The sequence below is a fragment of the Syngnathus scovelli genome, chromosome 3, assembly GCF_024217435.2.
Source record: "Syngnathus scovelli strain Florida chromosome 3, RoL_Ssco_1.2, whole genome shotgun sequence".
In the NCBI taxonomy this organism is placed as follows: domain Eukaryota; kingdom Metazoa; phylum Chordata; class Actinopteri; order Syngnathiformes; family Syngnathidae; genus Syngnathus; species Syngnathus scovelli.
In genome coordinates this window covers 14998892-15012617 of record NC_090849.1, presented here as the reverse complement: position 1 = coordinate 15012617, position 13726 = coordinate 14998892, and the positions used below count along the sequence as shown (strand labels likewise).

At 40.1% G+C, this 13726-nt stretch overlaps 4 protein-coding genes across 4 annotated transcripts; 1 reads left to right on the top strand and 3 right to left on the bottom strand.

The window, feature by feature from the left end:
• Positions 1-946: 946 nt before the first annotated feature.
• LOC125994667 (alpha-1-antitrypsin-like) lies at positions 947-3245 on the bottom strand. The gene is made up of 6 exons (XM_049764074.1): positions 3117-3245; positions 1971-2571; positions 1791-1861; positions 1519-1712; positions 1280-1427; positions 947-1206 (listed from the first exon to the last, which is right to left on the bottom strand). Exons 2-6 carry the CDS (start codon positions 2563-2565, stop codon positions 1012-1014), a joined length of 1203 nt encoding a protein of 400 aa, XP_049620031.1. The 5' UTR covers positions 2566-2571; positions 3117-3245; the 3' UTR covers positions 947-1011.
• A 147-nt stretch (positions 3246-3392) lies between these two features.
• LOC125994670 (dual specificity protein phosphatase 26) lies at positions 3393-5838 on the bottom strand. Its single transcript, XM_049764078.2, has 3 exons — positions 5375-5838; positions 4258-4469; positions 3393-4177 (listed from the first exon to the last, which is right to left on the bottom strand). The coding sequence occupies exons 1-3, from the start codon at positions 5551-5553 to the stop codon at positions 3981-3983; spliced, it is 588 nt and encodes a 195-aa protein (XP_049620035.1). The 5' UTR covers positions 5554-5838; the 3' UTR covers positions 3393-3980.
• Positions 5839-5966: 128 nt separating this feature from the next.
• bag4 (BCL2 associated athanogene 4) lies at positions 5967-11235 on the bottom strand. Its single transcript, XM_049764075.2, has 5 exons — positions 10331-11235; positions 9821-9940; positions 9034-9258; positions 8686-8955; positions 5967-7527 (listed from the first exon to the last, which is right to left on the bottom strand). The coding sequence occupies exons 1-5, from the start codon at positions 10331-10333 to the stop codon at positions 7063-7065; spliced, it is 1083 nt and encodes a 360-aa protein (XP_049620032.1). The 5' UTR covers positions 10334-11235; the 3' UTR covers positions 5967-7062.
• Positions 11236-11343: 108 nt separating this feature from the next.
• Positions 11344-13227, top strand: lsm1 (LSM1, U6 small nuclear RNA associated). The gene is made up of 4 exons (XM_049764081.1): positions 11344-11507; positions 11650-11718; positions 11835-11950; positions 12744-13227. The coding sequence occupies exons 1-4, from the start codon at positions 11462-11464 to the stop codon at positions 12912-12914; spliced, it is 402 nt and encodes a 133-aa protein (XP_049620038.1). The 5' UTR covers positions 11344-11461; the 3' UTR covers positions 12915-13227.
• Positions 13228-13726: the final 499 nt, after the last annotated feature.

Sequence of the window (13726 nt, the reverse complement as noted above, 5' to 3'; positions counted from 1 at the left end):
TTTAAATTAAAAAATGTATTCACTAGTTATAACTATGACGTTTCAGAAAATAAAATCCCCCTTCTTGCTGCATTTGTAAATATATCACTATTACATATTATTATTATTATTATTATTATTATTATTATTATTATTATTATTATTATTATTATTATTATTATTATTATTAATAATAATAATATGTATAATAGTAGTGGTAGTAGAAGGAGGAGGAGTAGAAGTAAAAAATAATCTAGAAAAGTTTACTTGCATCTCTGGTTAATAAAGGGAAGAGAAAATGTAATTGGGAAGAAATACTTAAAGCTTATTATTCTAGTTATATTAATTTATGTATATTCATTCTTCAGGCCTCCATCATGAGTTACATTGTCAATAAAGACTTTGAAAAAAGAAATATACATGCCGTACCACAAGATGCAAATCACTCATCACCAAAAAGAATCAGAAGGCCAGATTGGAATTTGCAAAGTACAGAGATTAGCTACAAAAGCTTTTTAACAAAGTATTATGAACAATTAAAACCAAGAATAACCTTTACCAAAGTGATGGAAAGGCAAATGTATGGCAAAAGAACAGATCAGTAAATCTACTTATGATCTGAAACACACAAGTTAATCTGTGAGGCTTGGTGTAGGTGATGTCATGCCTTGGGTTTGCTTCTTTGACAAGCTCACTAGACTTTAATGATGAAGTAACTCATGATGGTAGAAGCAGAATGAATTACGAAGTCTAAAAAACCATTTTGTATTTAGCAATACATTTAGCAATTTACAAAAGAAATGCATCCAAGCGGATGGATGGATGGATGGATGGATGGATGGATGGATGGATGGATGGATGGATGGATGGATGGATGGATGGATGGATGGATGGATGGATGGATGGATGGATGGATGGATGGATGGATGGCAAGATTTTACTTAACAAGAAAAGTAAAATAACGATCTCAAAGACTGCAGTATTATTTTATTATTATGGTGACAATGATGAGGATACACCAACTGCTGTTGATCAAATGGTGGGATTGATTATCTTGCCCAAGAAGAGAATGTCATCTGTGGTGTTTTCAGTGACAAGAAGCATGAATGGACGATTGAACCTCAGCACAGGGACGTATTGGAAGGACATCAGAGTGATCTCAACGCCTGTGGCGGCTGCAGCGGTGGCTCCAGTCTCGTCAATATCAAGGGTGGCTTGGTGCACAGCCTGAAATGAAATAGGCGGCGTGAGATGAAGCGTTGACGGAAAGAAGAGTAGAAAAAGTTGACCGCATCCTTACGTCGGAGACCAACAGATTCTTCCCCTCCAAAATGCCACTCAAATCTGCTCGATTATCAAACATGTGAGTCATTCCCATTTCAATCAGCACTTCCTTCAGAGCGTAGTCAGTCTTAATAGAGAGCTTTGGAATAGATATATCATACAACCTAAAAGAAACAGGCAAGCGTACAGTGATTAAAATGATCACACCAGGAGCAATCTAGCAAGGTCCTCCACCAAAAATGTGAACAAACCAACCTCTTTTTCATCCACTTTGACCATTTGGTGACATGTTCTGGGCATATTTCCTTTTCTAGTCCTTCCATGCTATCAGGCAACAGAAGGAGCATGGAATAAGAGCTGTTGAAGGGAAGGCGCAAGATCGTCGTGTTAATTGCCAGGTCATGATAGACATCAAAATGATCCTCCTTGTTCATCATCTGGACAGCAACCTGGAAAACAATTCAGAGTGAAGTTGGAGATTTTCATTCCGGCATCGGTATTCTTTTTTTCAAGATGTAGTTTCAAACCTTGGTATTCTCATCAACGGTAAACTCGGCTTCTTTTGTGAGTTTGGCATCAAAAGGATTGTCCCACATTCCTGTATGATAAGAATGAACAGAAATGAGTCATTTTACAGAGAACACCACATTTTATGTCAGATCTCGAAAAAGACACAAACTTCAGCAGTAATTGTTATCCTCAAGTACCTTTGAAGTAGATGTAGCTTATGAGATACATGATGGTGCCGGCATCCAGTTTCTTCACCAATTTATCGATCTTCCCATGAGTCTTATCCGCTACATATTTATTGATCGTGTCAGCACTTTCTGTTGTTTGCTGGAAGTTGACATTCGACACATCTGTATAAAAGGATTCTTTCAAATCTTTCAGGAACTCGGGTTTTGGCTGGATGGTGTTATCCAGGAACACAGCAGTCCCTTCATTGATGTCTGATGAATTCTCTTGCCTTTTGAGGATCATACTAAAGGCTCGGTTTATATCATTCTGTGTAACTTGGGAACTGTTGTAACCAAGACCACTCAAAAGCTGTTGGAGGGTTTCCTCCCGGGCTCCGACAGACAAGGCAGCAAAGGCAACGGACACACTGCTTGGTGAGTAAAAGATGTTCTTGTCCTGGTTCTTAGAATGAGCCGCCAACTGCCTGTACAGCCGGAAGGCAAACTCTTTGTTTCCCGTGCTCACGTGTGAGAGGGTCCCATCAGTGTGTCCTTCATGGTGGTGGCCTCTTCCCAGACAGACCACTGCTGATAAGATCCAGACACCCAGGGCCGCATGCATCATTGTGGACTATGGCGAAAGTTCAAACATGTAGAATTGATCTTCTGATTACACATTAGACCAACAATCCTTTGGACATCTCAAAGTTCAACAAGCAAAGTATATACTGTCAGACTCGTGTACAGTGTTCCCTCAAGGCAAACAGTACGCTAATGCAGAATATCCATGGCCAAAAAGTCGGCATCTTTTTTACCTTCGACCATATTGCATGATGGTTCAACGTGGTTTTGGAAAAAGTATGCCTTCTACTGTAAGTAACATGATGATGGAGGTAATGATTTTCTCACCTAAACATTTGACAGCTTCCTATTCTTTTGCAAAGTAAGGATCTGGATTTCTTTAAGGCTAAGCGTAACAAATATTTGTAGTCTGTTATTTCATTTTTGTTGAAGACGCCTTGTTTTAATATACTTCATTTGTCTCTGTTACTTTGGTAAAGCAGCCTGTTCAACATTGGTGAATAAAAAAACATACTTTATTGGAATTTATTATTGATCATTTTATACGTTATGAAAGTGGAAAAGGTAAAGAGATTTGGATATTGAATAACTTACCAATTGCTGACTGCCTCTCTAGCCTCAAAACCAAACAGACAGGACAGTGAGGTCTTCTTCTGCTGTCTTCTTTATACACCTTGAATGAGTGGGATGAGCCCACTTTCCGCATGATGTCGTCTCATGTCTCCTCCCATTTTGTGAGGAAGCGGTGGTGGCTGAGATGATCATGCAAAGCACTTTCACCTTGATTTTGACTTTGTAAACTTAACATCCAAGGATATTCAAGCAAACATTAATTTCCCTCATGCCATTTCATGCAATTCAACGGCAAAATGTTTTTTGCATTACTTTTATTTCGATTCAATAATAAATTACATCACCAAAATGTGATCTCGACTTTCATCCCACCAATGAGGCCAATCGACTGAACTTTGGATTAGTGTACTCTTCTATGTGCTTAGCCTCTTCGACTCTCGGTGGTTCCAGTAATGTTTGCTGCTCGACTGTGACAACACAGTTTGCACAGTCCACATAAAGACTGAAGCAATGTGTACAAAAACCTGCAAATCCAGTAAGTGCATATAGTTCTTCGTCTAAATATATACGTATGCAATAATGGAGAGGGGGGGGGGATTACAGTTACAAAATAAAGATCTGAAATTCACATGCATCCATCCCAAAATGGTACTTTTCACGCTAAGCTTCTTAAAATGGTGAAAAGAAATCTGGAAGGCATTGCATTGTAAAATATATAAAAAGTAATCCCTCATTTATCGTGATAAGTGAAATCAGCATTTTGCAGTGTCAGTGGCCATAAAAAATTGTTTTTCAATTTGCATCATTGAAGTTATGCGCCTTAAAGTGATGTTAATGGTGCTCTTTTTTTTCCTCTAGAAGACCAAAATTCCCAGCTGCACACCTTCACTTATGTGTGCCAAAAAGTTGCCTATCCAGACGGATAAGTTGTCGGAGGAAACCTCGGTTAGGAATGACCCCCCTGTTCTCTTTGACGGCACATATAGCCTCCACCAGGGTGAGTCTCTGCTTCAGCATCAAGTACGCCAGGACCAAGGTGGCAGAACGGCTCACTCCTACCTGGCAATGCACCAGAACGTGACCTAAAGAAACCCAATACACAAAATAAAAGTTGCTTTTAATTGCTCATTTTAATACCAGATGACTTCTTTTCATTTCTCACCTCCCCTGCTAAGAGCCATGTGAATAAAATCCGCAGCTGCCTGGAAGTTGACACTCATGTCATAGGTACATGAGTCGTTTGCCTCTACTCCCATATAACTTATCTTCATTCCCTGGTAGATGTTGGGACACCCTCGACGTTTACTGTGAGCTGCATTAAGGATATGAGTGATTCCATGCTTGGATAAATCATTCTTGTTCTCGGCACTGTGTCTGTGGGGATGAAAAAATACTTTAGCATGTGATTTGTCTCAAAAGTAGTGTTTTATGAAGAAATGAAACATTTAATCAACCAGTCCATCAGAGTGGCTTATTTACTGAAGACATTTTAGTTTGAACTGATAAAGCATCTCCTTTCCCAAGAGTGATTCATGCCTTGGATTACTGTAATGCACTTTATTTGGAGTTAGAAAGTCCTCCATCAGGTGTCGAGTTGGCTGCTCGCCTCTTGACTTCAAACACATAACTCCTAGGATGTATGCCTAAATCGGCTCCCTCTACATTTTTTAGTTTTTTTAAGATTCTGCAAAAAAATTTTCAAATCTCTAAATGGCCTCGCCCCACCTTACCTCTCTGAGCGCCTTGCACATGCTCGGTGCCTTAGGTCAGCATTAAAGGTACCGAGGATTACGCAAAGGCTCAGCGGGGATCAAGCCTGTCCCGCTCTTTGGAATGACCTTCAGCTAAATATTAGGTAAGCCCTCTGACTGTCCATCTTGAAAACTCATCTTAAAACACATTTGTAGTCTCTGACTTTTGACTTATTTATTGTTTTAACTGTGTTTGTTGTTGTATGAATTAACTATGCTCCACTTTGTATGCTGTGGTGGTTGTTTTAAAAGTTTTCTATAAAGGAAGTTGAGTTAATGGGAAATGTGTAGTAGACTTAATGGCCAGGTTATTGATGGAAACTCAAATAGCCCAGCTGTCACCATGAGGAATGTAACTTGAGGGGTCTAGAATTACTTGTGTACAGCTATTTGATTTATTTCTTTGGATGAGTGTGGACTCAATTAAACTTAGAGAAAGTTGACAATATTCATCTTGGGTTATTTAAAAGAATATTTGGACCAGCTAGTGTTATTTTCAGAATGAAGAAATGCAATCAAGCTACTTACTGATCACCAATGTAGAGCCTTGGCCATACTTCGTCTGCATGGCTGATGATGGCTTTGCCAGTAAACAAGAGTCTTTCCAACTCACACACAGCTAAACCAGGGGAGCTTAGGTCAATTTCCACCTTCCTGGGAGGAAGTCTGTCATTCCAGGATGAAGGAAGTTTGGATGTGAAAGACATCTCCTTTCCAGTGCTGGATTTAAGCACTCCTCTGAGGCAACAAAACAAGTTTCGGATGATTCCCTGGGGGTTATTTCCATGCAAGTGTGCAATCAGCACAACTTTGATAGAGTAGCACAACACTATCGTCGGGATGTCCAAGGCGTTGTGAGACTATTGCCCCCTTGTATTCATTCCTGGTCCCAACGTTTGGGGTTCTACTGTTGTGCTTTTGCATCAAAATAGCTGCCTATTTATAGACCAGACTGCTCGCTAGCAACGCAGTGGCTCCATGCAACAGTTTACACAAATATAACAACAGTTTGTTTGTTTTTTTAAAATATGAGATAGCTTAAAAAAAATCCTTAATTTACCTACAAAATACATGGCAATTCATTACATTAGTTTGCAAGAAAGACACATTTCTCCATGAGTTAAAAATATAAGCCTTTTTATTATTTCTCAGAATTTTCAACTGTGATAAATGCTGTTTTTTGTTTTTTTTTACAGATTTATTTATTCTTTTTATAGTCAACCATATATTTCCATTTTGTGTTGGAAACATGCATTACACCTGACATTTTACAGTTGGGCTTCATGTAACAGTACACACAAACAAAATGAATACGTAGATAAGACAAATGATAAATTTCCCATGCAATACATTTTCTAAATATATTAAACATCTGATATAGGGTATTTTGTCACCACTGCTGCAATGTTTAAGTGGGACATATGTCTTGCACTATACTTGGAAGGATTGTGTGACATTGCAAGTATGGTGGCAACAATGATAGAACAGATTTTGACATTAAATTAGTTCTTCACAATTTTAATGGATATTTGGGAAAATGCGCTCAATGCATGAAGGTATGAGGATAGTTTCAATATATAAATTTAATTTAAACATTCGAGTTGGAAATTGCAGCATAAACCCAAAAACAAAGATGACAATAATTTTCAGATTTTTTTTTTTTTATCGTTCTTTCTTTAAGGTCCAATTATGGGTTCACAGAGGTTGCAAAAGTATTATTCATGCAGGGCAGAGCACAGCGGAAACAAAATACACTGAACTACAGTCCTGTGATTGCTTTGATGACGGATATCGATGACGAGGTGATCATGCAAGAGAACTGTGACAAACACTCATGGGCAGTTAAGGCAGTGTGCATGTTGTGAGGAGCAAAGAACCACATTAAAACTGACACACACACGCAAGGACAGCTGGGTGATCACTTGATTCTGATCACTTGTTGGAGATGAGCAAGAGTTTGGGAGCGGCAATGATAATTCCCTCTTCCTGTATCAGTCAGACTACCAAAAATCCAAATTCAGTCATTGACTGATTTGACAGTTTCTTATGATATGTACAAAAAAAAAAAACAGCTTCTTGATCTACTGCATTGGCACTGCGTCACATGTAACCAACAGCCTACTGGGTCATTGAAAAATGTATTTAGACGCTCTAGTTCAAAGATCTGGAAGAAGCTGGGAGGGTCTGAGGCCCATCAATTTGGTTCATGACCTGCTTTAGAAAGCCTTTCTTTCCAGCTGGTCAAGAATGGCCTGGATCCTTTGCACAGCCTCCTTCCGTGCTTGACGGACATTTTCAAGTCCCAGAGTCTCTACAGAGTCCAGCTCAAGCAGCTCTTTGGTAAGAAGTTCCTCCAGGTATCTATAAGTCTTGTCTGTTTTTTTTCCCACAAATTCATCAACATCTTCCTGAAGCAGCAGCACTCTTGCCATGATTTGCTGGACACGAGCTAAACTGGGGTTGTCGCTGACGAACTGAGGTCCAGCATTGCCTGGAGCTGGGGATTGGGTGGGAGCAGAGGGTGGGGGCTCACCTTGTGAGTGATTTTGATCAATTTGCCTTGCTATGTTGTAGATTTGAGGTGGTGAACTAATTTCTGCAGCTTTTCCATTGGAGCGATTTGGGGATGTGGTCAGCCTGGGCTTCGGTCCCACTTGTGGGGCGCGCTGGAGCTGTTGGTCCTGGAATGAAACACGGAACTATTTTCCATTTCCAAAATGAAAGCACATCACGGCACTTGGCCTCAAATGCGATTTGAAACCTTCTGCGAGATTTTAAAATCTACAGTGGTGGGAAGTAACTTACCAACTTTGTTACTGTACTTAAGTAGATTTCTCAAGTATCTATACGTACATATTTTTGTCCGATGTCTTTTTTACTTTTACTACTTACATTTAAAAACAGATATTTATGATATTTATCTTCTTTGCAATGGCGTGCTGGGGAGGCAGCATCAAGAAGAGGGATGCCTCCCGCCTAGACAAACTGGTAGAGGAAGGCAGGTTCCGTTGTTGGCATAGAGCTGCCTGGTCTGATGTCTGTGGCAGAACGGGTGTTGGCCAGGCTGCTGTCCATTAAGGATAAGCCCATCCACCCACTGCACAGCACCATCTCCAAGCGGAGGAGTAGCTTCAGTGACAAGCTGCTGACACTGTCCCGCTCCGCGGAAAGGGTGAGGCTCATTTCTCCCCCATGCTGTGAGACTTTCTAACTCAACACGGGGGCAGGGGTACGATCATGGATATGATCTTGGATTGATGTTTGTCATGTTTAATATGATTAATGTTTATTTATTTACATATTACTGGTGGGTGAATGACACTTTCATAAGAATGTACTGCATATCTGTTATCCACTCTTGGGTATGGATACTGCTGAACACTGAATTTCCCCCTGGGATCAATAAAGTATCTATCTATCTATCTATCTATCTATCTATCTATCTATCTATCTATCTATCTATCTATCTATCTATCTATCTATCTATCTATCTATCTATCTATCTATCTATCTATCCTGCTCCTTTGTGAGAGCGGCGTTGAAATTTTTAGGACGCACTCACTGATTGTTGTACTTACGACATAATATGACATAATGTCACGTGACCTGATTGTTACATAATTAACCATCTCTTTTCTGTTCCCTTCCCACACTGTGCTGCACTGACACTGCGTTGCGCTCATCTGCACAGCACATTAACGAGTGACAACACATCATGACACAACACCTGACTTTGAGAAATACATACAAGGTTACAATTGGTACCTTGAAAAACTCAAACCCCGCACTTCCCATGAGCTTAGCTCTAAATGATTGTTGTTCATTTGCATAAATACTACCTTGGGTTGATAAGGAGGTGGTGCACCAGTTCCAGTCCCTGGCCAAGCTGGAGGGTGTAGCGGACGTACGGGATTTCCATAATGATTTGTGGGTAGCTGTTGGCCTGGCTGCCATTGTTGCTGTGAGGGTGCGTATGTCCCAGGGTGGGCCCAAGCTTCAGCCTGGGAGTTGGAGTGCAGAGACTGGCCCGTGGGATATAGCGTGTTTGGAGGCATAGCATGACCACTTTCGCCGTAGTGAGAATATGGTGCTTGAGGATATCCAGGACCCTGGGAACAGAGAGGTGACACAATGAAATAAATTCAGTGAGAAGGAATGATACCATTTGTGTGTTTAAATGTTCTTACCCCTTGACAGTGTATACCAGGATAGTGATGGTTTTGTGAATGTGGCTGACCAGCTTGCCCACTGCTTTGTTCTGCAGGACAGCTTTGACTAGGATAAGAAACTGGAGGCGTTCTCTGAGGGTCAGCACAGTAGAAAGGGTTGGATGGGTGGAACCCACTTGTTGAATATTGACCCTGGGCTGGGTTGTAGACACCATGGCCATTTGGATAACCTCCTGAAATTACCTACAAAGGTAGATTTTGAGAATTGAGTTATTACAGTTTTGTGTAATGTAGGATTCCTATTATGTGAGCGATCCAAGGTCACGTAATTTGATATGGGTCGCTAAATGTTTGGGCTTTCAAAACAATTCTTCCCCTAGGTAATATCCATCCATCAAATGCTTATCCTCACTAGGGTTGCAAGTGAGCTGGAAGCCTATTTCAGTTGACTTTGAGCGGTAGGCGATGTACACCCCGAACTGTTCGCCAGCCAATCGCAGAGCACAGATAAAGAAACAACCAATCACACTCACACCTACAGACAATTTTGGAGTAGACAGTCGGCCTACTATGCATGTTTTTGGAATGTGGGAGGAAACCGGGGGACCTAGAGGAAACATGCGCAGGAATCTGGAGAACATGAGGGGTAATTCTGATCGTTCAGTGCCTTATAAACCCAGGCGGGCTTGTATGCATGACACAATAATAAATAATAAGATTGTAGTAAGATACTGTAAACAAAGGCAGAGTGATTCCTTTAACTCTACACCTTTTGCCTCAAGTTATGTTCAAACACTAAACTCACCTGTGGGTTATACTGTGGCTGGCCATCTGATCCAGGGGGATAGGTATTTGCATAGTGCCCCGTGGGATGAGACTGAGGGTACCAGTAGTGTGATGGATATCCTGGATACTGTGGGGTGTCCTGAGAAAGCACAACCACACAATCTCAACATATTCCACCTTTGCACCCGCACATCTATTGCAGACTCGTAGACTTGATACTGGCACCAACTCATTCATTCTATCAGGTTAAACAAATGCACGCGGTACCGCGCATCTTGACCACGGAGAGATGCATTCTAGTATCAACCAGTACTGTGATCCTGTCACGTAAAACTAAACGTGATGAGCAACAAACTTAGCTGGGCTAGCAAGAGAGCGCTAGCTATTATATAACAGCAGTTAGCCCGATAGCTGCGTAGTTAGCATGTGGATGAGCTTTACGCTGGAGAGCTACTGTTTGCCTCAAGCAATACCACAAAGCATCTCAAATACAACATTTATACGAAACAGATGCTTGAGTCTGACTCACCATATTTCTTTCGGTAGTTTGCAAGGTTATTATCGAAGTTGTAACTCGAGGGCCAGGCAGTTATCGCTTCACTTGATTGTACGCATCAGCTGTCCAGCACACCACGGCTAGGCAAGAATAATGTTGAAGACAAATCCCTGCGCTCTATTCTAGAAAAGATCCAATTACTGGTGTGGTAGACAAGGGGCTTAATGAGAGCAGACGACTTGATTAAAATCAGGAAATAATTGAATGGATGACGACACGGTGAACTCACGTCAGCTTGTTTACCCAAAATGAGGATGGCGAATCATGTGAACAAGGACCCACTCTGAAATTTGACCAAAAAGACTGTCACGTTGTCAAAAATGAAACCATGATAACTAACGGTATATCTGTAGTATTTTATAAATAATATCTAGCCAATGCTTTATTAAAACTTAAAACAAATTGTCTCCCATATATAAAAACGGACAAGTAATCCTTCATGCGGTATTTACAATCTTTGTTACACGAAGAATTGTTTAAAAAAAAAAATGCGACTTGAAACGTAGTTGTATTTTTCCCCCCCAGACTAAGTTTTGGTTAAACTAAATCTGCATCCGCGTACTCGTCATAGTTATTGAATATTCCATTGATTTCGGCGCCAAACAACAAAGATGGAAAAACTAGTTATACCGACGCGTTTTAGTAACTAAAGTGCCAACAAGGCGGCCATGTTGAAAGAGACACCGTTCCCATTGAAGGCAATGTATTGATATTAAAAATCAGTCACAACTTGCTCAGTTCTCAACTTCGTTTTTTTTTCTTTTACGGGGTTTGCATTTTTGTCAATACCAAAAAGTATTTTAACAAAATGTCCTATGTGAAAAATGTTATTCTGAGTTCCCTGCATAAGATTAGGCCGGCTTCCTCTATTTTTTTCTTGTCGCCCACACACGATGATGCATTTACGCCTCCGATCTTTGCGTCGACGTATTTTATGCAGCTAAAAAAGGACCTGTCCTATCTCGTGCAAGAGTTAAACATCACCCGGAAGTTTAATCAGATGCCTACAAAAGCATTTCCGGTTATCTTCCGCATAAGAAACCTTTAGAAATATTCATGGCGTGACGCTTTGGTATATAAGAAGGCAATAATCAGGCTTCCAAGATGAACTACGTACCCGGGACAGCTAGTCTCATAGACGAGATCGACAGTAAGTTTGAGAGGAGAATCGAATCTCGTAGAAAGTTAGATCATAATGAGGAGTTGGCTTTATGTCTTGGTCTAACACGGTCCAGTCACATTAGCCCGGTCAACGCTGTTGTATAATGTCCTATCTCACCTGTGCTTTGCAGAAAAACATCTGGTTCTCCTCCGAGATGGTCGAACACTCATCGGATACCTCAGAAGCATTGACCAATTCGGTACGTTCATGTTGGTTTTCTAATCGGCGCTCTATAAAGATTCATAGAATTTCGCATGATACCACTACCGCTGTGTAAAATTCCCAAACTCAATTTGTTTGTCTTGTTTTTTCCAGCTAATTTAGTTTTCCATCAGACAGTTGAACGTATCCACGTGGGCAAGAAATTTGGTGACATCCCCAGAGGAATCTTCATTGTGCGAGGAGAAAATGTGGTGCTGCTTGGCGAAATAGTACGTGTGCATTTTCTTTCTGTTTCACCCATCATCATGAGTCATTTTAATTCATCCGGTAACTAAGTTTTGAACAGTTGAGTATGTACACACTGACTTTCATGACTTGCAAGGTCTTGTCATAAATCCAATGCAATATTTGCCAGAGAAAATGAAAGGAATATTATGACCCAGGCTCAAATGCCTAAAAAAAAACACATAGTTTATCCCCCTAAGTAACAAAACAGTCAAACTATTAGTAAAGCTACTTTGGAAGATGCCTGACTGACAGGACAACAAAATGTTAGTGATGTATTATTGGTATTTCTGAAATTGGAAGGTTGGCAATGTATCATCTCTTCTGCATGGCGTTATGCATGATGAACTCAGATTTGTTCGCCCTTTTAGGAGCATCTAACTAAAAAAAAATTGTCACACCCCAAACCGCTTTTGGAGAGTTTGTTGTGATATTAAACATCAACGTATTGAGTAGCCCTACAGATCCCTCTTAAGTAGAGTTAAGCATTTTTATTATGTATATGTTTATGCAATTAACAAATTCCTCCAAAATGCAAACTAGTTTCTTTTATTCTAAGTCTTCCTTATATTTGACAAATAAAAAACAATATATGAATAAAGTAGCTTAAGACCTGCAGCAACTTTGGGTGCATAAGGCAAATTCCTATAAGATAAAATGATTGAAATGCTTTTGTATTTCTGGTTGTTCTTTTGTAAAGCTTGTACTTGTATCATTCACGTTTAAGATTATTTTACTTCAAGCACATGTCCCTTATGAATGCATATTTCATTGCAGGATGTGGATAAACCTTGTGACACAGTCCTGCAGCAGGTCTCCATTGAGGAGATTCTGGAGGAGCAGCGGTTGAAGCAACAAACTAAGCAAGAGATGGAGAAAGTGAAGATGCAAGTCCTGAAAGACAGAGGCCTCTCCATCCCCAAAGCTGATAACCTGGATGAATATTAACACAGCCCATGAGCTGCTTCAGTTTGTATCAGACTGGAATCTTGGTTGAATTTCAAAACATGATTTTATGAGCATAAGGCAACATTTTGCTTTGCCTCCTTACTGTAGTGTACTGTATACATTTAATTTGAATGAAGCTCTTTCAGTTTTTCGGTGTCGAAGGTGGCAAAACTATTGGTTGTGGCTCATTATGATAGCAATTATTTTACAGCAGCACTTTGTGTTACTCAATCATGTGTTTGTATTTGGAGATATAAAGGCCTGCAAGTGACACAAAGGTAATGGCTATGCTCCATTAAAATATTATTTTTTATTCATGGCTCTCTTCGTTTCCTCCCCATTCTAAATACAAATGTCAATGAAGCTTTCTGCAAGAAGCATCAAGCACTGTTTTGCGGTTGTCTTGGGTGTGGCATGTTTTAGTTTAACTATAATAACAAGCAAAATGTATCTTGCAAACACAGCCAAGGTAAATCCAAAATGTAGTTTTGAAAGATTTGTTTTCAAGGAGACAAAAATTTCAATCTACTAGGCCCTTTGAGGATGGATATGAAATCAGGTTGGCTGAAGAAGCTAACAAATTACCTTGACAAGTGCAGTAATCTCTGTCAGTGTTTGCATTTTTAAATGATCATATCCACAACATTCCTAGAAAATCACAAAGTGCCATCACTGGGGAGCTATTTTTAGAACATACCCACGGCTTCTCGTGTTGTTCTCGCCCTTGTTTGTGAACCCTGGCATAGATTATGCAGTTTGAAAGCAAACTAAAATAAGCAAGCACCACTAGAATCAGAAGACAATGACATTAA